Source organism: Microtus pennsylvanicus, chromosome 4 (assembly GCF_037038515.1).
Source record: "Microtus pennsylvanicus isolate mMicPen1 chromosome 4, mMicPen1.hap1, whole genome shotgun sequence".
Taxonomy (NCBI): domain Eukaryota; kingdom Metazoa; phylum Chordata; class Mammalia; order Rodentia; family Cricetidae; genus Microtus; species Microtus pennsylvanicus.
In genome coordinates, this window is record NC_134582.1 from 122145926 (window position 1) to 122169788 (window position 23863).

The 23863-nt window shown below is 47.9% G+C and overlaps 1 protein-coding gene across 5 annotated transcripts in view; it reads left to right on the plus strand.

The window, feature by feature from the left end:
* Nucleotides 1-5562: 5562 nt before the first annotated feature.
* Nucleotides 5563-23863, plus strand: part of Pfkfb3 (6-phosphofructo-2-kinase/fructose-2,6-biphosphatase 3) — an 89206-nt gene continuing 70905 nt past the window's right edge. For 4 of the 5 annotated variants that reach the window (XM_075970329.1, XM_075970332.1, XM_075970335.1 and 1 more), the window contains exon 1: nucleotides 5574-5691. In XM_075970329.1, coding sequence (XP_075826444.1) covers nucleotides 5676-5691 — 16 coding nt within the window. In that variant the 5' untranslated portion in view covers nucleotides 5574-5675. Of the gene's footprint in view, nucleotides 5692-23863 lie in introns of all 5 variants that reach the window. The other variant, XM_075970336.1, reaches the window with a different exon arrangement.

Genomic DNA, 23863 nt, shown 5'->3' on the forward strand with positions numbered 1-23863 from the left:
CACGTCTGGCTAATTGTTCTTGTTAACTGAAGTATGTCAATGCAGGACATGCTTTTGTGCTTAAAAGCTCACCCTGAGAAAGGCTTGGAGCAACATTAGGATCCTGAACACCCAGTATTGTTGCTGGTGGGCTAATAAAGACTTTCTCTTGACTTAAACCCTGTCCAAGCAGTCTTCTCTGGTGGATACCCCACAACAGTCTGTCTGACATACTCTTTTAAAAAACATTTGTGTGTGTGTGTGTATGTGAGTGTGCATGTGTGTGTGTGTGTGTGTGTGTGTGGAGGTCAGTGGAAAACTTGTGAAAGTCAGTCCCCTCCTTCTACCAATGGGGCAGACATCCAACCCTGGAAGTCAGGGCTGGTAGCAGGTGCTTTTACCCACTGGGCCAACTTTCCGGTTCTTTTTTTTTTTTTTTTTAAGAGACGGGGTCTCGCTGTGTTGCCCAGGCTGGAGTGCAGTGGCTATTCACAGGCGCGATCCCACTATTGATCAGCACGGGAGTTTTGACCTGCTCCGTTTCCGACCTGGGCCGGTTCACCCCTCCTTAGGCAACCTGGTGGTCCCCCGCTCCCAGGAGGTCACCATATTGATGCCAAACTTAGTGCGGACACCCGATCGGCATAGCGCACTACAGCCCAGAACTCCTGGACTCAAGCGATCCTCCCGTCTCAGCCTCCCGAGTAGCTGGGACTACGGGCGTGCGCCACCGCGCCCGGCTAACTTTCCGGTTCTTGACATACTCTTTATCTGGATCAACTGGCCAGAGATGAAGTTGTCGTCAGTGACAACCAAGTCCATGAGGCTAAGTCCACCTCCACTTCCCAGCAGGGAAAAAGGTCAGAGGGAGTAGACAGTCACTCACAGCATGGAAGCTGGATCTCTCCTATAAACCTCAGCCTCTACTCCTGAGACAGACTGGGGTCCATGCTTCTAACAACAGTGGTCAGACAGCTCATCCGACCTGTTCTCAGGCAAGATCCCTTTGCTGTTAGCTCAGAAAGTTTCACAGCTGAATACAATGATTGTTCAAAGCCAAGCAAGTTGGAAGGAAAAGTGAGAGCAGAGAAAGATTCATTACCTGCAGTAGTAAGGCAAGTGCAGGAACTTTTCCTGGAGCAACATGCTCCTCAAACAAAACAGGTGGGGAGGTTTATCCAAGGCGCACACATGTTCAAGAAAGTACTTCATGAGAGGCTCAGTCCTGTGCATGCTCCCAAAGGTCATAGTTCAATCAGGGAACATCATAGATGCACATTTTGAGCTTATGGTCTAGCAGGGATATTTGAAAACCTATTCTGGCAGACAGGAGCTCATCTGGTCATGCTTACTTAGCTCACATAGTAAAGATGGCAGACAGTGCCCCTACCGGCATGTGCAACTCAAACTGTAAAGTTCTAGATGGGAAAAAGTACTTTGAAGGTAAGACTTTGCCTTTACAGGTGCCTGTCTCATGCAGCTGCTGACAGACCTCCATTTGAGACTCACTCCTCATTCTTGAGGGGATCAGGATAGACATCATTTCTCTGAAGCTACTTAGCAGTGGAGGGGAGGGCCTTGTGCCTTCATAATTAATTGAATGTAACTTACTTGTTTTGTTGAAGTTACACATATTTATCTGTATACGTGTAGGTATGTGGGCATGCGTCCCTTGGCACGCGTGTGAAAGGCAGAGGACTTTCGGGAATTTGTTTTCTCCATCTGGAATGTGGATGCTGTGACTGAATTCAGGCCCTTAGGCTGGAAGCCACCTTTGTCCTAAGTTGAGTCTGCTTCCTTGCTGGCTCAGTTTCCATATCAGCACGTGTTTCAGAGCTCGTTCTCTGTGGAAGTATTCTTTCTTTCTTTTTTTTTTTTTTTTTTTTTGGTTTTTCGAGACAGGGTTTCTCTGTGGCTTTGGAGCCTGTCCTGGAACTAGCTCTGTAGACCAGGCTGGTCTCGAACTCACAGAGATCCGCCTGCCTCTGCCTCCCTAGTGCTGGGATTAAAGGCATGCGCCACCATCGCCGGGCCTGCTTTGGTTTTCAAGACAAGGTTTTTCTGTGTAACTGCCCTGGACATCAGCATGTGCTTAGAATTTGTTCTCTGTGGAAGGACCTTCCAAACAGCATTCTACTTACTTGTTTGTTTGTTTTTCAAGACAAGATTTCTCTGTTTAACAGCCCTGGCTGTCCTGGAATTCACGTCGTAGACCAGGCTGGCCTGGAACTCAGAGATCTGCCTGCCTCTGCCTTCTGAGTGCTGGGATTAAAGGCATGTGCCACCACCGCCTGGCAAGAGGTAGAAATTTTAATCAGTTTTTATGAGCTTTTTGACACAGTTTGGCCATTGTAACCTTAAGTGTACGGTTGACTCAGTTTTGTGGGATGACTGAGGTCTCCATGTTGTATGTCACCTGTTTTACTCCTGGGATCTGGAAAATTCAACACACAGTCTTTAAAATAAAAGTGGAGGGGCTAGAAAGATGGCTTAGCGGTTAAGAGCATTGATTGCTCTTCCAGGGGACCCGGGTTCAATTCCCAGCACCCACATGGCAGCTCACAACTGTCTGAAAAGGATCTGACACCTTCACACCAATGCACATAAAATAAAGTTAAATAAAAAAAAACTATGTCTGTGCTGCTATCGAAAAATAAAATAAAAGTGGACCCCATTGTCTTTTAAAGTCCATTTTTAACTCTTTCTGTTTTTTTCTGTCCAGCTTCTGTCTAGTCTGTATGAGTATCCACTAGGGCCGGAGGTGTAGCACAGTTGATAGAAAGCTAGACTAGCATGTAGGAAGCCTTGGACTTGACTCCCAGCACCACATAAACTAGGCATGGGAGGACATACCTATAATTCCAACACTTGGGAGGTGGAGGCAAGAAGGTCAGAAGTTCAAGATTATCCTCAATCACATAGGAAGTTGAAGGCTCCCTCGTGCTGGAGATCCTGTCTCGAAGAGATGTTAAATTCTCCTGGGACAGCCGGCATAGCTGTAAACACTATGTATCGAGCTCTTGCCAGGCAGCAGGGCTTTGTCTTGCTTTGTCTTTCCCGATGGGTACAGGTGGCTCGCTGATGTCACTGCTCTAGCAGTTTGGATGTGCGAGCTTTACTCGGGTCTTCTTTAAACATGATGCCTTTATTACTCCTAGGAGCTGGCCTACACTGTGTCTTTTCCCTGTAAGTTGAACTATAAGCAGATTTAATGATCGCTTAGGCCAACCTTTCTTTTTGCCTTCCCGATATGTTCTTCTGTGTAGGATGTAGCAGATTATAGAGAGGCAGAGGTGTACACAAAGCCAGCTGGGGGAAAGCATGCTTGGCGGCACGGTCTCTCAGTATTTACACTTTTCGTTATTCTTGAACAATGAAATACGATCACATCTAGTGTCATTTCCACCCTCCGACTCCCACTTTATCCCCACTACACATCCTCCTCCCCATCCATCTCTTTTCTTCTTCTGATAACCCACTAAGTCCAGCTAGTGCTGCCCGTGTGTGCATAGATGTGGGACTATCCCCCCAGAGTCTAGGAACCCCACCAGTGACATGCCCCCAGATAGAATGATTCTCCCTCCCCAAGCAACTCTCAGCGGCCAGTAAACTCCTCATGAAGGCGCAGGGTCTGAGTGTGATGTCATCCCAGCTGGGCTGGCACTTGGGTCCCTGCTGGGCAGGTAACCACAGCTGTAGTGAGTTCCTGAGTTTACGAGCCCTGTTGTGTCCTTAAGGCAGTGTTTCACAGTGTCCTTCCCCATCCTCTTGCATCCTTCCCACCTCTTCCTCAATAGTGGAGGAGATGTTAGGAGCAATTTGGGGACATAAAGGTGGCAGATGGTAAAGCCTTTGGGAGTGAACAGCTTTTATTTTAAAGATTTAGTTGAAAAAAGTAGTACAGGACTCAAATTTGACCCTGATTCACCTACCTTGCAAAGCAGTGAGATAGACCTCAGGACAGTGACTTCCTTCTCTATGGCTTTGCCTTTCTTCAAAATGAAGGATGGAGTTTCAGCTAGAACTTGTAAACCATAGCGGACTGAGACACTGATTCTACTAAGAAGAAGAAAGGAAGACAGGAAGGACATCCCCACACTCACTCCCCCCACACTCCCAAACTATTGGAATGTTCAGCTCACCTGGACAGGTCTGTCCATTGCGTGGAGAGCCAGCCTCTTGTCATTTGAATGAATGTTTTAAATACTAGAAGTTCCGTGACTCTTGCTTTCTTCAGAGTGCAACACAGAATAACTTGTTCCAGCAAGGCATGGTGGTGCATCCCTGGAATGTTTTCGGGAGTGTGAGACAACAGGACCAAGAGTTCAAGGCCAAGCCTTGTCTACTAGAGAATTTAAAGCCAGCTTGTGACTTGTGAGGACCGACCTTAAACAAAAACAGTAAAAGGAATAGAGGGAGGAAGGAAGGAGAGAGAAAGTATGCTGTTTCCTTAGACAGAAACGAACTTTTTAAGGTCTCGGAGTGTCTCACAGGCTGGTTTTGAACTCCTGGACTCAAGCAATCCCCAGCTTTCTATGTGCTTTGACTACAAACTGAGAATTTTTTTTAATTTTTTAAAAATATTTATTTATTTACTTATTATGTATCCAATATTCTGTCTGCATGTATGCCTGCAGGCCAGAAGAGGGCACCAGACCTCATTACAGATGGTTGTGAGCCACCATGTGGTTGCCGGGAATTGAACTCAGGACCTTTGGAAGAGCAGGCAATGCTCTTAACCGCTGAGCCATCTCTCCAGCTCCAAACTGAGAATTTTTTTTATTCTTTCTTTTTTCCTTGTTTGTTGGCTTTATGAGGTTTGACCGTGTAGGCCAGGCTGACCTAGAAGGGACAGTGGTCCTGCCTCCGGGTCTCAAGTATTAGGTTTAATTAATTACCAGCCTGAAAACACTATATTAGGCTTGATTAGTTAGTGAAAGCCTTAATTAATCAAAAAGAGGATCCTGCTTTGGGACATTTGGATCAACCAACTATCCAGCCTGAAGAAAGCTGCCGCCTCCTCCTTCTGGTTCCCTAAGCGACACTCTGTGGACAGATTATCAAACTGTGGGCGACGAGCTGTTTCAGACTCTGGGGAAACAAACCATTCACCCCTGTGGATTTAAAGATGAACACTCTCATCAGGTATGCCTTGGTGTAGGTGCGAAACTAGCTTAGCACGAATACTGTTAAACATGAGTTTTCCTAGGCGGCTCCTCTCAGCCTGTATTTAGTGCCTATACAAGTCAGTCAGCCATTTGAACGCCCCAACTTCATTAAGGCAAAAGAAGATAAAATTCCTCCAAGTTCATTCCTTCTCTACACCCCCCGAAGGAGCTGATGGATGAGCTAATTTTCACCCACTTCTAGATGGTTTTCCTCCATGCTTGGCATCTGCACAGCCAGGCTTCACCTTCAAGACTCTAGGCTCAGGGCGGGACCTGGTCGCCCACCCCGGGCTCCGGGCCGCCGCCTGCAGGCGCTCAGAGCGCACGGGTGACGCGACTCCCGCGCTTCCTGCTCCGCGGCGGGGCCTCCTCCGCGCCGTGACGTGCCAGGCTGTGACCAAATATGTCCCTTTCCCCTCCCTCGCCGGCCCCATCGCCCGCAGGCCGCCCCGAGCCTCGGGGCTGCCACTTGGACGTCCGCCTGCCCAGGTGTCGCGGGCCAGTCCCCCGCGCGGCGTCCCCGACGCGATGCCCTTCAGGAAAGGTAGGAGGTCCCGGTTTCTCCGCAGGTGCGGAGACCCTTGTCCCCTCAGGGGTTCCGCCTTGCCTCCTCCCTTCCCGCACTGGCCATCCTGCCGCGCGTTACGCCCCTTCGCTCTGCGCTGCACCCGCCAGTCCTGCACTGTCCCCTTCAGTCTCGTAGTGTCCGCCGCTACACCACGTGGATGCGGGAACCCCCCGCTAGGCTGGGAGGCGGATAGCGCAGTGCTTGTACTTCTAGCTAACCCAAGGATCCTACTGCGTCCCAACTCCGGGATGCAGACAGAACACCGAACCGGGAATTTTAGGGTTTGTTTCTGGGAAACTTGGGTCATTCCGTTGGCCTGAGCTCAGCAGCCTGGGACGCATAGGAGGGCGACTGCAGAGCGGGGGAGGCCGCGTCGTATGCACGGCAGATCCCATGCTAGCCCTGCGTCTGCATTGTCACCCCGGGGAAGTCATTTTTACCCCGCACTTTCAGTTTCCTCCGCGGCAAAATGGGCACAGGAAGAGAGCAGTCTGTGGGAGGACCGGCAGGCGAGTATAACAGAAGCGAACCGGTGGTCCGCTGAGGTCGGTCTGGCACACACGCAGTGCCCGTCTAGGCTTTGCAGGATCTGCCCACTGCCACTGCTGCATCACCTTGGCTTGGCGTTCTGCCCTGCAGGCCGGCCGATTCCCATGGCACACTGCGGGGGTCGTCAGAGTATTTGGTCCCATTTTACAGGCAGGGCTATGAAGGTCTAGTGTCGCTCCAAGCCACTGCTTAGAGCTGGGCTGGACTCGGGGCACGATGGTCAAGTCGAAGCCTTGAATGGAAGTGGGAGCAGCAGAGGTGTAGATTCTGGCCTCTACGTTTTTGTTTGTGTTGAGAGGTATCAGGAGAGCCCGGAGGCTCAGCAGGACTTGGTGGCACGTGCTTGTAATCGCAGTGTTTGGGCAGGTGGGGGAGGGATGGTGGCAGGAAGATCAAAAGTTTAAGGCCATTCTAAACTTCAAAGCAAGTGGGAGGCCCGTTGGGCCACTGGAGACCTTGCTCAAGACAAACAAAAAACCGCCTAAGGCTCTCCCACTGGGCAGTGGACTTGTGGGTAGAGACCTAAAGAAAGCCTGGCTCTCCAGGTGTTGAGACTAAGGAGTGTGGCTCTCCCAGCTGCCTCTACCCACCTTTCTTGCCAAGCTTCTCTTCTTTCATCATTCAGGTGAATGGGCAGGTTCTTTTTGTGGTTGCTGGGAGGCTATGGTGGCCTTTGTCCCTCATAAGCAAGCTAAGGTACCATTCCCAGCTCCCAGCAGGGAAGAGAGCTGGCTCACACGCCTCTGCTGCTGGAGATATGCAAATGAGAGAGCTCGGTCAGAAAGCCGGGGTGAGGGTGGTGGGGTGGTGGGGTGGTGGGGGTGGGGGTGGTGATAAATGCTCTCTGGTCAGCTGACCATGGACTAAGCCCACAGTCACTGTCCTCAGGGTCTCTGTTGTTCCATGGATAATGTGACCACTCTGTCCCCGAACTGTCTGTCCTGAGGGTGTCAGAGTTCCCATCTCATCTCATTAACTGTGGTGTGAAGAGTCATTGATCACAGTTACTTCTCTCATGTTTATGAGCTTATGGTCTCTGGTGGGCAAACTGCAAGAAGGCAAGGGGGTCCGTTAGCCATCACAGTGCTGAGAAGATGAAATAATTAGGTTGTTCAATAATTTTATATTTGGCGGAGTGAGAGGGGGTTGGAGGAAGTCGGGGTAGAGTGGTGGGTTGAGATAGGGTCTCACTATGTAGTCTTTCTTGGCTGGCCAGGAGCTCAATATGTACACCAGGTTGGTCTGAAACTCACTATCCACCTGCTTCTGCCTCCCAAGTGCCGTAATTAAAGGCAAGAGCGACCATACCTGACTCTCGGTGACTTTAAAATAAGATTTTGCTTTATAGCTTGCCGTGGTAGTACATGCTCATTTTCCTAGCCCTTGGGAGGTAGAGATTTTTAAAGATAGGATAGCTTATAGCTCAGGCTGGCCTCACACTTGATCAGAAACTGGCCTTGAACTAATCTTCCCACCACCCAAATGCTGGGTTCCGCAGGCCTGGGCTGTTTTTCCCTGCCTGTAATTGTTTATTTACATATTTATTTATGTTAAAAGATTAAGTTATTTAGGGCATTATTAGATTATAAAGGGAAGCTATTTGTCAACTGCTTACCAAATTAGGCTCTACTTTTGTTCCTAGTGTTAATCTGAAGAAGCTTCGCTTTCCCATTCCGTGGTTTCTTTCTGAAGGTTCTAGTGTGTGAGAAACTGTTTGGAGGCCATGCTGTCTGGATCTCCCAGATGCTTGGATTTGAGCCAAGGCATAGATTCTGGTGGACTTTGAGTCTGAGGCAGAACTTCCTTGTATGTTAAGTTGTGAGCTTAAAATTTTATTTATTTGTTCGTTTGTTTGTGTATGGGAATATACATACACACCGTGGCACACGTGTAGATGTCATCTCAGGAATCAGTTCTCTGTCCACCATGTGAGTCCTGGGGGTTGAACTCGGGTTGTCAAGTTTGGCTGTTACCCATTGAGCCACCCCGCCGGTCCTAAGTTACAAACTTAGCAGGTTTGTTGGCAGCAACCCAGCAAGTAGGAACCGCTGGGAGCCTAGGTGTGGTTTGGGTTGGCATCCTGATGAGTCATTCTCTGTGACATGGTGAGTTATGAAAGGGACCACTATTTCCCATTCCAATCTTGGGCAGAGGTGGGAGGGCATATGTATACACATGTATCTATATTTTTTTTTAATTTTGAGCCATCTGAACATATCAGCTATTCAGAGTATAGCTAAAGTTAAGATATGAAAAAATCTTTGCTGTTTTCCACCCTAAACCAAGTGCAATCTGATGGATGAAGGAGGCTTTCTCGGTGAGCCAGAGGCTAGTTGCTAAACCTATTTTTTTTGATGTACTTCTGTCTTTAGTGTTTATTTATTATTATTGTGTTTGTTTGTGTCTGACGGGTGTGCACGAGTGTGAGCATATTGAGGTCAGAGGGCAGCTTTCAGAGCTGGTTCTCCTTCTCCTGTGCGTTCTAGGGATTTAGCTCAGGTCTTCAAGCTTGTGCGGTAAAGTACTTTTACCTGCCGAGCTATATTCCTGGCCCTCTTCTTATGTCTTGGCAATCGTAAGGCCTGGGACCAGCACTGTTGGAATCTGGAGGAAACATATCAGGTAAGCTGAGAAGAGTTCGTTGAAGCTGAAAGATTGGGCAGGACATAGGAAGCCCCCAGAGATTAGCGAGAATGCTGGGTATCTACCTCAGGCCCAAGAGGCTGAGGGGGCAGAGTGGCTGTCTGACTGAAGCCCTGGCCTCTGTGGAGGATGCCAGCATCTGTGGAGGATGCCGGCATCTGGTGGGCTGCCGAGAGATCCCGTTTTCCTGTGTCTCTGTTCTCACGGCATTGGCAGCTATGAAGCCAGGAGCAGGATGGAGTAGATACTGCCCATGCAGATTAACCTACCTGGCTGTAGTGCAGGGTGGATGTGCCCAGTGGTGGATAGCAGGTTTGTTGGGACCGTACATATCAACCTTAGGTCCTGCCTCACTTGCAGGAAGCACTCAGTAACAGCTCCTGAATTCCATTAGGGCAAAGGTGAGCGATAGCATGCCAAGTCATCCATTTGTCCTTGAAACCATGTGCCAGCATTTTCCAGGTAATACCTGGGAACAGTTAGATACGGGGCTCCCTCCCTGGAGTTCCCCTCCTATGCTATCGAGCAAGTGTCAAGATGAGAAGGTCAGAGGTTGGCACAGGGCTATGATTCTGGCTCTGTTGGTAGAATTCGTGCACAACACACACTAGACCCTGGGTCCAAGCTCCAGTAGTACAAAAACCGAATGGCAGTACACACCTGTAATCCCAGCACTGGAAAAGTGGAGGACCATACAAGAACATCCTTCCTAGCCTGAGCTGTCTGAAACCCCATAGAAGGAAGAGGAGGAGGAGGAGGAAAATTCTGAACACAAAATGCGGTGTGGTGGCAAATGTCTGTAAGCTCCATTCTCAGGAGGCTGAGCTGGCAAACCTTTGGGAATTCAAGGCCAGACTGAGTTACATAGCAAGACCCTGTCTCATAGAATCAAAACTGTGCACGGTGGTGCAATCCTACAATTCCAAGCCTTGGGAAGCAAGACCGGGATTTTAGCAAGTTTGAGGGCAGCCTGGATTACGTGAGGCCCTGTCTCAGAACAAACTAAGAGCAAAGAAAGTAGTGGCACTTTCTTCCCCTTCCTTCTCTAACACCGCCTCTAATGTTCCGAAAATCAAATAAGTAAAACCAGAAGAAGCCTGAGCAGAGAGCCAGTTCTGAGTTTTTGATTTTTTAAGGATGAAAGCCCTCCACCCCCATCCCATGCCTGCTAAGGAAATGAGACTCTGGACAGAGAGCGCTGTGGGCAGACAGAGCTGTGGCCTGGCCAGCTGCGAGGGGTGAAGACAGCCTCTCACTGGGTGTGCTATCGTGGAGCTAGCATCTCACCTTTCTGCTGCGGACTGCAGGGGTAGGGCACTTGTTTTTGGTGTCGTTGTTGTTGCTTTGACATTTGTAATATGGGCAGAGTGAGTGGGAAGGGCAATGCCCCTCATACTCTCTGAGGCCCAGGCAATAAGTGACTGCCAGGGAAGCAGGATGCTGGCATCGATCGGCTAGGCATCTTGTCCCTGACTGGTCTCCAGGGTGACCGCGGCTGTGGCGAGGGAAGATCTTCAGTCCCAGGGCTGATTGAAGAAAGAGGACCTGGCTTAAGGTTGGCTTGAGTGAGTAAGGAGAAGTTAGGAAACACGAGATTTGAGAAAACAGAAAGGGGGACAGGAAACATGTCAGCTAGACCCAGGGAGGAAGTCGAGAAAGCTGTGGTTAAGCCAGGGAGCCACTGTGGAGGGAGGTTGAGGTGGGACTTCCACAAGAACTTGGCACCTCAACGCCTGGGTCTTCCAGTATGAGGAGGATGGTTATAGCTCAGCAGGAGAGTGTTTGTCTCACATGTAAAAAGCTCTGGGTTCTGGGGTTCCATCCTCAGCACCACAGAGAGGGAGAAATGGGGGAGGGGGAGAAAGGGGGGAAAATAATCGAGTTTCATAGACGACAGAGTATGGCTTAGTCTAGAGCACTGGTTCTCAACTTGTGGGTTGTGACCCCTTGGACCACATATCAGATATTTACATTACCATTTCTAGCAGTAGCAAATTCCAGTTATAAAGTAGCAATGAAATAATTTTATGTTTGGGGGTCCCTACAACATGGGGAACTATTGAAAGGCTGCTGTATTTCAATACAACCTGAGAACCACTGGTCTAAAGCCTGGGCTCTTGACTAAATTTCTGAGGTTCCTTTCAGGACGAGTGTCCGTCAAAAAATAGTGTTTCAAGTGTTCTTGCATGGGCCCTTCATCAGAAAGGACAATAAACAGCAGGAGAAAGTTCCAACAGCAATGACGGGCTGGGGACTAGCTCACTGGTAGGACACTTGCCTGTATGCCTGAGGCTGCAGTTAGAGCCGCAGCATCATAAAAACAAGTCATAAATGCTAGACACAGCAGTAGCTCATGGCTATAATCTCTAGCGCACAAGAGACAGAGGCTGGAGGATTCCTGACCAGTTTGAGGTCAATGAGGGCTAATTAGTGAAGTTCAAGGTAAGCCTAGGCTACATCGAGAGACTCTGCCAAAACAGAAAACAAACAATCACAGCTCTCCCCCCACCAAATAAAAACAAAACCCAGAGCCATGGAGATGGCTCAGTGCATAGGGGTCCTTGCCACACAAGCTTGGTGGCCTGAGTTTGAACTCCAGAACCTGTGTATATAAAGGTAGAAAGAGAAAAGTGACTTCAGAAAGTTGTCCTGAAATCACATCACACATATGCACCACACACATCCACAGAGAAAGACTCACACACTCTGCACACACGCACACTAATTAGAGTTAAGGGCTGGAGCGGTGGCTGGGTCATTAGAAGCATTTACTCCTCTCAGACAACTGAAGTTCAATCCTTAGCACCCACGCTGTAACTCAAGTTCCAGGTTCTGATGCCTCTCCTGGGCTCTCTGGGCTCCTGCACATAAACTCACACAAACAAGGATGCTAAGCAAATCCTCTTAAAAATTAGAATGCTTCCAGAAATGGTGGTGCATACAGAGAGGCAGAGGCAGGCAGATCTCTGTGAGTTCGAGGCCAGCCTGGTCTACATAGTGAGTTCCTGGACAGCCAGAGATCCAGGGTTCCAGAGAGACCTGGCCTCAAAAGGAGGAGGAGAAGAAGAAAAAGGAGGAGGAGAAGGAACTGTGGCCACCCCTCACAAACAAAACCAAAGGCTGGCCATGTGATTTACTCCTGCAGCCCAATACTCCAGAGGAAGAGATTGTCCTCTGCTGCGTATCCAGTTACAGCCTGGGCCATGTAAGAGACCCCATCTCACAAAGTTTAAAACCAAAACCAAACTAAAAAGAAAGAAAATAAGTAGATTTTAAAAACCACAAAAGTAGTCAAGTTCAAACTCCTCCAGAAACAAACAAATAAAAACAAAGTAAATAAAACAATCCTCCCTCCCTGGCCAAATTCTTCCAGCTTCTTTCCAAGTGCTGGGAACTAATTGTAAGGTGCTTTGTGTGAGTTCATGATCCCTATGTTCACTCTCACAGATACCTGATGTTAGCATGACTGGTTGGAAGATAAGTGAAAAGAGGCTGGGAAGGGTTAAGTAACATGCTAAAAGTCTCACAGTAAACTATGTGAGGAACAGAGCTGGGGCGGAGACCTTTGTAGTCTGCCTTTTCAACATGGGCCGGAACTGTCACATGTTGTGTGGTGTGGCCTGGCATGGTCTGATCTGGTATGCCATGGCATGGTTTGGTGTGCCATGGCATGGTGTGATGTGTGGTGTCAGGCAGACCCAAGTGATGCACCAAGCCTCCATTAACAACCAAGTTCTCTCTATAGAGAAGTAGAGAAACAGCATCAGATGTTGGGTCTCTCTGCACATGTGAGAGATCTGTGCCAGCCCATGAGAGGTGCTTGTGGTCCCAATTCAGGCCCCTGCCCTCTCTTCCTAATATGGTACAAAGAGCAAGTCCCAAGACATCCTTAAGGAAGGAGGGGAGTTAACTGTTGATACTCTCATTGGATCCTGGACTCCAGTGCAGTGCCCTGTGCTGTCCTCCACTTGGGGCTCCTTAGCAGGCTGCATTCAGGGAATTCTCTGCTTCTTTGATTCCCAAGAGCCTTCTGGGTATGGATTGAGCGCCCTAGACTTGTGTGTGTGTGTGTGTGTGTGTGTGTGTGTGTGTACTTGTATGTGCATGTGTGGGCTTGTGTGCAGGAATGTATGAAAACTGGAGAGTATGTTCAGTGTCCCTCCTCAGGTGCTGACCATCTTCATTTTTGAAATGGTTTCTCAATAGCCTGTAACTCTCTAAGTCTGCTATGTCTGGTTGGCCAGTAAGCCCCAGAGATCTGCTTGTCTCTGCTCCCACAGCCCTGGGGTCACAACTATGTACCACCAACACCACTGTCATCTACAAAGTTCACATTTGAGAACCACATAATCAAATTATGAAAATAAATAAACACCACAAGAAATCTCGCAATGTTTTCAGTTAGTTTAAGATTCTGTGCTCAGATCCATTCATAGCTATCCCTTGGCTGCATGGGGAACCTGGGCCACAGGTTAGATACACCACATCTTAGAACTCATTCAAGTATGTTTTCTTCTTGTAGAAAGTTAAAATTCCAACTGCTCGTGAATCCCGGGGGATTGTGGGTTTGAAATTTCCAAGATGCTGTGAACTGAGTCTTCGTTTCACTGTTTCAAGCCACCAGAACACCCTAGGGGAGAGCCCCTTCTTCCACTCCATCCCAGCACTCGGCATAGCTACCCACAGTCTCACTGTTGCCTCAGTGTCTGCCACGGATGCCCCTTACTCTGTATCTTTCTGTCCTCCTTCGTATTTATAGGGGCTGGGGAGATGGCTCAGTGGGCAATAGTACTTGCCACCAAACCCGACAACCTGATTTTGATCCTTGGGATCCACAGGAAGATTGCCTGCACAATTTGTCCTCTCACCTCCACGCATGTATCATGGTACAGGGGATGTAGTTCAGCTGAAACAGTACTTAAGAGCATGCATGAAACCCTGGGTTTATCCCCAGACACATAAACCAGTGTCTATAATCCTAGCATTTGGAAAATAGTTCAACGCTATCCTTGACTATACATCAAGTTCAAGACCAGCCTGGGGTACGTGAGACTGCCCCCAAAATTAACAGCGGGGAAAGAAATCTCAAACAATCACAGATGTCATACAAGAAAAGCGAGAGCAGAAGCAGGCAGGCGAAGACTTTCCTCTTGCTTGCCATTCTACAGGAGCTGTGTGGTCTGAGGGAACGCAGTAGCTTCATGTATGTTACAACCATCTACTAACCCAATCCTCTGCCATAAGGGTTCCTGAGTGACCACCTGTAGGAACCACACATTCAGTCTGTCAATAAGTTGCAGTCTCTTGTGCTCCTGTGAGGTGACTCTGAGAGTCACTTATGCAGGAAGAAGCCGTGGAACAACCAGGAGCTAGGAACCTAAACCCTGACAGGTCACCTCAATCAGGCACTGTTTGGGTGACTTCAAGGAAGCCACTGAGATCACTGGACTCCACTTACTTACCTATCTGTGAAAGAAGGAAGTGAATTAATGTTCTCCCAGTCCTGATTCTGAGGTCAGAGTTTTCCAGTTGCTTAGAGCTGTGTCACACATAGACACCAAGTGTTTGGCCTTTAGAGCTTCGTGGCTAAACTGAAGGCAAGAGAGAAGGGAGGGGCTCGGTGGGTAAAGCAGCTCAGTTGCTATTGTGCTTGGATAGCGTGCCCAGAGTCCTGGGTTTTCACCACAGTACTAAGTGAGTTGGTGCTTATCTGTCCCAGCAGAGCGGAGGAAAGCAGGAGGGTCAGGAGTTTAAGGTCATCCTTGGCAACAAGAAGAGTTCAACAGTGGACTGAGCTACTTGAGACAGGTGGGGGAGTGGAGAGAGTCCATTTGCACTTTTGTCCTCCAAAGGCTTTGTGCTGGATGTCTGTCAGCATCTGTAGGGGAGAAGCCAAGTGTTCAGCCGAGTGTCATCCGAAAGGCCCTGACTCTGGTGTCTTCCTTTGACTTGAGAACTGAAGTTTACATCATGAATGTACTTTATTCCTTCACTGAGTCTGCCTGCGACTCTCTGGCTCTCAGATCAGGCTGTCCTCTGTAACAGGTCTGTTGTTGCTTCAGGTAGCTTGAGGACAAAGCGCCCTTTGATAGGCTTCCCCTGGCCTAAAGTCTTTGTTCAAGTCCCTCCTGCAGTCTAGGGAGAAAATGACTACGCATTTTTACATTTGGCTAAAAAGTTAGAAGCCCTCGTGTTTTCTTTATATGCCCAATGGCAGGCAACTTGAAATCTACAGAAAATGAAAAAGAAGACAAAACTGCTCACCATTTCTTGTCCTGAGGAGAAATTGATAACCTAAAATTTCCTGCTTAGGACTAAGGGTGAGAATGTAGCTCAGGTGTTAGAATTCTTGTTCAGTATGCACCAAGTTGTGGGTTCAATCCCCAGTGCTTCATAATCTGAGAGTGGTGGTGTACATTTATCCCAGCTCAGGAGGGTCAGGAGTTCAAGGTCATCCTTGGCTACACGTGAGGGTCCTCCTCCTCCTCCTCCTCCTCCTCCTCCTCCTCCTCCTCCTCCTCCTCCTCCTCCTCCTCCTCCTCCTCTTCCTCCTCCTCCTCCTCATCATCATCATTTGAGACAATCTTTCTGTATAACCCATGCTGTCTAGAGACTCACTATGTAGATCAGTCTGGCTTTGAATTCAAAGAGATCTGCCTGCCTCTGTCTCCCAAATTCTGGGATTAAAGGAGTGCCACACGGTGTCCCCAGCCTTCATAGAGAATTTGAGACTAGCATGGGTTACAGGAGACCCTATCTCAAAACCCAAGAAGCTAACCCCCTTCTGTCCAAAATGGAATGGGGAGAAAGCAACGATGAGACAACAAGAGGCTGAGGAGGAACAGCTCCGCCCTGCTGAGCACTGTCCGTCTTCCTGTTGCCCAGTAACTGTATATACACCCCCCCCCCCATTCCGGGGGTGTGTCTCAGGAACTAAGCAAGCACGCTTGGCTCCAGGGTGTCTCAACTTTTAGGGGAAGAACTTCAGAGGAGTAGACAGGCTTAGGGTTACCCTGCCCTCTCCCAGAGCTCCATCTTCAACTTGTTTCAGAAGCCCTCCTCACGGACCACTCAGCAAACAACCTCCACCTCTGTTTTTGTAGGCGGGAAATTGTTTTGATCCTGTCTGGAGGAGGATTTTCCAGTCTCAAGTGCCTGATGCAGACATTGAGATAGCAAAATGCTTTTAAGCTGGCTGCTGTAGAGGCGTTGGTGTGGGGCTTTTCTCTACAGTCTCTCCCTGGGGCTGCTTCCGCCAACCCTGTGGTACTGCACCTATAAAAGGGTTAATCAGTTAGTGGGAGGCAAAGGGGAAGTTGGGAAGATACCTCAAAGGAAGCATGGACTTTGAAACCGGAAGAGAGAAAGTGAAGGTCTGCCGTGGGTTTGAGAAAGATACCGGCTCCAGAGAAAGGCTGCCCTTTGTACTGAGATCTGTGCCTGCTGGGAGCCAGATGCCAACTTAGATCAGTGGGCACTGTAGCTGGAGGACAAAACTGCACGCAGAATTAATTCAGTCAGTGTCTTATGTAACCCTCGTTGTTCACAAACTCAATTTGTAGCGAGGGCGGGCCTGAACTCCTACCTCCTCTCCAAGTACTGAAGTCAGAGGTGTGTGTCACCATGCCCAATTTTACTGCGAAACTTTTTCTTCCTTTCTTTTCTTTTCTCTTTTCTTTCTTTCTTTTTTGCATGGAAGTGTCCATATTTTTTTTATTAATTTTTTTATTGAGCTCTACATTTTTCTCTGCTCCCCTCCCTGCCTCTCCCTTCTCCCCTTCAATCTTCCCCCCAAATCCCCATGCTCCCAGTTTACTCAGGAGATCTTGTCTTTTTCTACTTCCCATGTAGATTAGATCTATGTAAGTCTCTTAGTATCCTTATTATTGTCTTAGTTCTCTGGGATTGTGGATTGTAGGCTGGTTTTCTTTGCTTTATGTTTAAAAACCACCTATGAGTGAGTACATGTGATAATTGTCTTTCGGTGTCTGGGCTACCTCACTCAAAATAATGTTTTCTAGCTCCATCCATTTTCCTGCGAAATTCAAGATGTTACTTTTTCTGCTGTGTAGTACTCCATTGCGTAAATGTACCACGTTTTCCTTATCCATTCTTTGGTCGAGGGGCATTTAGGTTGTTTTCAGGTTCTGGCTATGACAAACAATCCTGCTATGAACATAGTTGAGCACATGTCTTTGTGGCATGATTGAACATCCTTTGGATATATACCCAAAAGTGATATTACTTGATCTTGAGGAAGGTTTCCTAATTTTCTGAGAAATCACCACACTGACACTCAAAGGGGCTGTACTAGCTTGCGTTCCCACCAGCAATGCAGGAGTGTTCCCTTTTCCCTACAACCTCTCCAGCATCAGTTGTCATCAGTGATTTTGATCTTGGCCATTCTTACAGGTGTAGGATGGAATCTCAGAGTTGTTTTGATTTGCATTTCTCTGATGACTAAGGATGTTGAACATTTCCTTAAGTGCCTTTCAGCCATTGTAGATTCCTCTGTTGAGAGTTCCCTGTTTAGGTCTGTACTCCGTTTTTTCTTTATTGGATTATGTGTTCTTTTGATGACCAATTTCTTGAGTTCTTTGTATATTTTGGAGACCAGACCTCTGTCTGATGTGGGGTTAGTGAAGATCTTTTCCCATTCTGTAGGCTGTCATTTTGACTGTATCCTTTGCTTTACAGAAGCTTTTCAGTTTTAGGAGGTCCCATTTATTAATTGTTTCTCTCAGTGTCTGTGCTGCTGGGGTTATATTTAGGAAATGGTCTCCTGTACCAATGCATTCAAGTGTACTTCCCACTTTCTCTTCTATAAGGTTCAGTGTAGCTGGCTTTATGTTGAGGTCTTTGATTCATTTGGACTTGAGTTTTGTGCATGATGATAGATATGGATGTATTTTCGTTCTTCTACATGTTGAAATACAGTTATGCCAGCACCACTTGTTAAATATGCTTTCTGTTTTCCCTTTGATATTTTCTGCTTTTTTGTCAAAAATCAGGTGTTTGAAGGAGGGTGGATTGATATCCGGGTCTTCTATTCGGTTCCATTGGTCCTCCTGTCTGTTCTTATGCCAGTACCAGGCTGTTTTCAGTACTGTAGCTCTGTAGTAGAGTTTGAAGTCAGGGATTGTGATGCCTCCAGAAGTTCTTTTATTGTACAGGTTTGTTTTGGCTATCCTGGGTTTTTTGCTTTTCCATATGAAGTTGAGTATGGTTCTTTCGAGGTCTGTGAAGACTTTTCTTTTCTTCTTCCTTCTTCTTTCCTTTCCTTTTTCAGTTTTGGTGGTGCTAGGAATAGAACCCAGGTCCTCAAGCATGCTGAAAAAGCATTCTGGGGCTCAGAGGTTAAGAACATTGCCTACTCTTTCAAAGGTCCTGAGTTTAATTCCCAGCAACCATATGGTGGCTCACAACCATATGTAATGGGGTCTGGTGCCTTCTTCTGGCCTGCAGGCATACACACAGACAGAATATTGTATACATAATAAATAAATAAATATTTAAAAAAGCATTCTGCTACTGAACGCATCTCCAGTTCTCATTTTTACTCTTAAAATTCTTGCGACAATTCCATTAAGTTGCCTTTCAACTCATTCTATAGGTGGGGCAGGCTTTGTTCTTTCTGCTTCAGCCTTCCATCAAAGCTGATATCATAGGCCTGTGCCATTAGATTCATCTTACTGCAAAGCTTTTCAAGACCATTTTAAAGGCCAGGTGTGGTGGCACATGCCTTTAATTCCAGCACTTGGGAGGCAGAGGGAAGTGGATCTCTGTAAGTTCCAAACCAGTCAAGGATACATAATGAGACCCTGTCTGAAGAAAAAGAGATTCTTAAGATTCACTCATTTATGTTAAAATTTTTTGAGATGGAGTCTTTACATAGCTTTGTCTTTTCTGGAACTCACTGTGTAGACCAGGCTGTCCTTGAACTAACAGAAATCTGCCTCCCTTTGTCTTCCAAGTGCTAGAATTAAAGACTTTTATCACCATGCCTGGCAATTTAATTAAAAAAAACATTTTGTTGAGATGTTATTTATTTTTATTTTAGGGATTTTGCATACATGTACATCTGTGTGCTATGTGCAGAGAGTGCCCAAAGAGGCTAGAAGAGCATGTCAGACCCATGTGGACTGGAGTTACAAAGTTATGAGTTGCCACGTGGATTCTGGAAACCAAATCCGGGTCCTCTGGAAGATCAGCCAGTATTCTTACCCACTAAGCCACCTCTCCAGCTCCTGCAATTTAAATTTTAAAACACCATGTGTGTGCATTGCCTGCGGAGGTCAGTAGAGGTCGTTGGACCTCTGGGACTGGAGTTACAGATGGCTGTTAGGCCCATTGTGGGTAGCTCTTTACCAATCAGCTGACTTTCCTGCCTTGTGTGTGTGTGTGTGTGTTGTTTTGTTTTTGAGATAGGGTCTTACTGTGTCACCCTGGCTGGCCTGGAACTCGTTTGCTACGTACACTAGCCTGGCCTTGAACTCCTCCTTCTGTCTTCCAAGTGCTGGGATTAAACGAACCTGCCACCACATTTTACATTATGTGTCTCTGTATGTGGGTATGTGCATGAGATTGAAAGTATACCAGGAGGCCAGAAGAGGGCATCAGAGCCCTGGGGCTGGAGTTACAGCAGGCGGTGAGCAGCTATGGATGCTGCATATTGAACATAGACCCTTTGGAAGGATCACTCTGTACTTCTGAGCCATCTCTCCCTCTCACTGCAAAACTTTTAAGAAAGCTTGATGCCCCAGGAGTTCTGATGAATAGTTTTGTTTGCTGATTTGGGAAGATGTTTCCTGAAACAGCTTGTCCTCAGGCTATATGTGCAGCACACCCTGCTATTTTCTGGTGTGTTCCATTTCATTGACAAAGACACTGGTTTTGCTTCAGTAAATTCACTCCAAGGCCATAATGGTCTGTAATTCATCATTTTGAGGTCACTCTTTGAGCCAGCTTATCTGCAGAGGCCGGAAGTATCAGCCTCCCTACCCCAGCGTCCAGCTTCCTTGCAGCTAAAGTTCTGGGTATGGCTTAGGCACCGTAGAGAGTTCTATGTAGTCCAAAGTAAATGTTCCACTAATGCCCATGTTTTGAAGGCTGAGTCCCCACCTTGTGGTGCTAGTGCAATGTGGCACAAAGGTGTGGGTCTTTTAATTATTACTATTTTTTTACATGCATTTGTGTTTGGCCTGCATGTTTGGAGTTACACACAGTTGTGAGCTGCCATGTGGGCGCTGGGAATTGAACCCCGGTCCTCTGGAAGAGCAGCCAGTCCTCTTAACCACTGAGCCATCTCTCCAGCCCCAAAGGTGTGGGTCTTAATGGCAGGAAGTTAAGTCACTGAGGGCACACCCTTGAAGGGGATATGGGAACCTCAGCTTCTTCCACCTCCTCTCTTTGCTTTCTGGTTACCATGAGGTGAGCCACAGGACCAGCAAGAAAGCAACAGAGCCAAGACATATAATCTGAAACCAAAGTAAACTTTTTCTCCTTGTGAATGTAGGGGGAGGTAGGGGTGGGAGTTGAACAGGTTGGGTGGGGTTAGGTTAGAGAAGAGGCTTAGTGGCTAAGATCACTTGTTGCTCTTCCAGAAGACCAGAGTTCCATTCCCTGCATCCATTTCAGGCAGCTCACAACTACCTGCAACTCCAGCTCCAAGAGATCCATCACCCTCTTCTGGCCTCCACAGGCATGCATGCACACACACCACACACGTGCACATACACAAATTTTAAAAGTCAATTTATAATACACTCATAAGTTGATGGACCTATGCATTTTGTCATGGAGACGGAAAGTTGACTCACATACCGAATGACTAATGAACCAAGTCTGAGTGTCAACAGTGAGGGTTCAACGGTGACGTATAGCAGACAGAAGTCGTGCCTGTGGAGCTGACACCATGACAGAGTTGGAGTGGGAACAAGATCCACAAGAAAACCAGAAGAACATGAACACTGAGTGTGTCCAACATGTGTAAGTGCTAGAGAGAAAGTAAAGCAGGAAGAGAAAGGAATGTAGGGAGGCCGCTGGGTGACAAGTGGACAGAGACAGGGAGGGGAGGACGGAGGCCGCTGGGTGATGAGTGGACAGAGACAGGGAGGGGAGGACGGAGGCCGCTGGGTGATGAGTGGACAGAGACAGGGAGGGGAGGACGGAGGCCGCTGGGTGATGAGTGGACAGAGACAGGGAGGGGAGGACGGAGGCCGCTGGGTGACAAGTGGACAGAGACAGGGAGGGGAGGACGGAGACCGCTGGGTGATGAGTGGACAGAGACAGGGAGGGGAGGACGGAGGCCGCTGGATGACAAGTGGACAGAGACAGGGAGGGGAGGACGGAGACCGCTGGGTGACAAGTGGACAGAGACAGGGAGGGGAGGACGGAGGCCGCTGGGTGATGAGTGGACAGAGACAGGGAGGGGAGGACGGAGGCCGCTGGGTGATGAGTGGACAGAGACGTGAAGGGGAGAAATGTATGGAGGCCGCTCGCTGGGTGACAAGTGGACAGAGACAGGGAGGAAGGAGAGGTCATGATAAGACCAGGATGTGTAGCAAATGGGGAAGCACCAAGCAGTGGCCGGGGTGGGCAGCTAAGCACCGAGGAGCTAGAGCTACTGTTATAGAGGAAATGGGAGCAGAGCAGGGGCGGGGGGGGGGGGCTCAGAAGGCAGTGGGCGGCATCCATAGGTTCACTATGGCCACAGTAAAACCTTCACCTTTGTATACATGGAGATATGAATGCCTCGGATGGTTTGAGTGAAGGCAGCTGTGATGGTTTAAATGAAAATAGCCCTTGTAGGCTTACATACTTGTATGCTTAGTCCCCAGCTGATAACTGCTTGGGAAAAATTGGGGAGGTGTGGCTTTGTTGGAGGAGGTGTGTTGCTGGGGGTGGGTTTCAAAAGCTTTCCTCAGGCCCAGTCTCTCTCTCTCCTTCTCTCTCCCTCCCTCCCTCCCTTTCCCTCCCTCTCTTTCTTTCTCTCTCTCTCCCAGCTCTCTCTCTCTCTCTCTCTCTCTCCCCCCCCTCTTTTTCTGCCTACCACCTGTGGATTAGGATGTAAAGCTCTCAGCTACTGCTCCAGCGCTATGCCTTTCTGCTTCCCACCATGATGATAATGGACCAATCCTCTGAAACTGTAAGCAAGCCTCCAGTAAATGCTTTCTTTTGTAAGAGTCGCCTTGGTCGTGGTGTCTCTTCATAGCAGGAGAACTAAGGCAGCAGGATGCACTCGATGTTGTAAATACACATTCAGTCAGTAAACACTTTCCCGAGAAGTAATCGTGGAGTCAGGGGTGAAGCCGTTCAGTCAGGTAGGAGTTTCAGGCACAATGCAGCAAGCAGACGGTGGCTTAGGCCGGAGATAGCAGCACTCTGTTGATGGATCTGATGTGGGCGAGAGCAAGTGAATCACCAGTGTCTCCCACAACTGCCTCCTACCTGAACTTCAGAGCTGTTGGGGCCACTGATTCCTTCTTTAGCAGCTGCACTAGAGTTAAGGTGGTAGACTTCAGTGTGCTAAGTGAAGTCTTCATTACAACAGAGGTGCCTGCTGTCTTCAGGCCATCTCTGGGGTTGCCTTCGGTCACCTGTGTGAGGTCACCATGACCTGTCTGAGCGGCTGTGCCTCTGAGGTCCTGTGTTTGATGTTTTGAACAGCCCACACGAGGTCGGTATAACCTGCCTGAGTAGCAATTTAGCTTCAGCTTCAAAAGGATCGAGATTCAGCAAATAGCCTTCCAGAGAGAATTATTAAACTTTTGAATCAGTCACCCTGTAGACTTCTTTTGTTGATATCTTTTTATTCTTTCCATGTGTATACGTGTGGGGTATGTGTGCATGTGTGTTTGCATACGTGTTGGTGCACATGTGTGCAGGCATGTATGCTTGTCTACAAACATGTATGTGAGGGCCTAAGGGTGATGTCAGGAATCTTCCTCGATTACTCCACCTTACTCATTGAGGCAGGGTCTGTCAGTCAAACCCAGAGCCCTCTGGTAAGGCTGCTCTCAATAGTCAGTTTGCTTTGGGGATTCTCTGTCTGAGCCTTTGCAGGCTGGAATTACAGATATGCTACCATGCACACCAGGTATTTCTGTGGATGCTGCATATTTCTTGTATGTGTGTGAAGTAAGTGGTTTAACCACTGACCACTGCACTAAGTCCTTACCTAACCTTTTAAAGAAGAAACTAGCTGGATAAGGTGACGAATGCCTGAAGCCTAGCATTTGGAAGACAGAGGCAGGGAGATGAGGAGTTCAAGGTCAATCTCAACCATAATGGATTCAAGGTTAGCCTGGGGTATTAGAGACCCTCTCTCAAAAACAAAAACAAGCAATAACAACAAAAGCATGATATCTCAGGCCTGTAATCCTAGCACTCAAGAGGCTGAGGTAGGAGGTTTTCTGAGTTGAGGCTAGCTTAGGTGGTGAGTTTGGAGGGCACCATAAGACTCCAGTTTGAGACCCTGTCTTAACCAAGAAGAAACTGAGGTTCTAAGCCCAGAATTTAGAGCCCCTTCGCGTTCATCACTTGGGAGGTTGAGGCAGGAGGATCAACACTTCTAGGACCACACAGTGATACTGTGTCTTGAAAGAAAACACCATTGGGAGTGCTGGGGATGTAGCTCAACAGTTATCTAGCATGTGAGATGCCCTGGTTCCCAAACAAAACATAACTACCCCAAAACAATAAAAACCAAACAGAAATGAGATTTTGAAGGAAACACCAACACCACCCACCCACGCCCACCTGGCTGTGGTCCAGCACTTCCCATTTGCCATGCTCTCAGGTGCTGCAGAAAAAGGAAAAGAGAAGAACCTCTCCATACTGGGGGCTAAGGATCACTACTAAGAGTTCTAGAAGTCTCTCTGTGGTGTACTTCCATGCACTACAAATGCCATCTTGCAAGAAAGGAGTACAGCATTTAGTGTTCCCATTTTCTGGG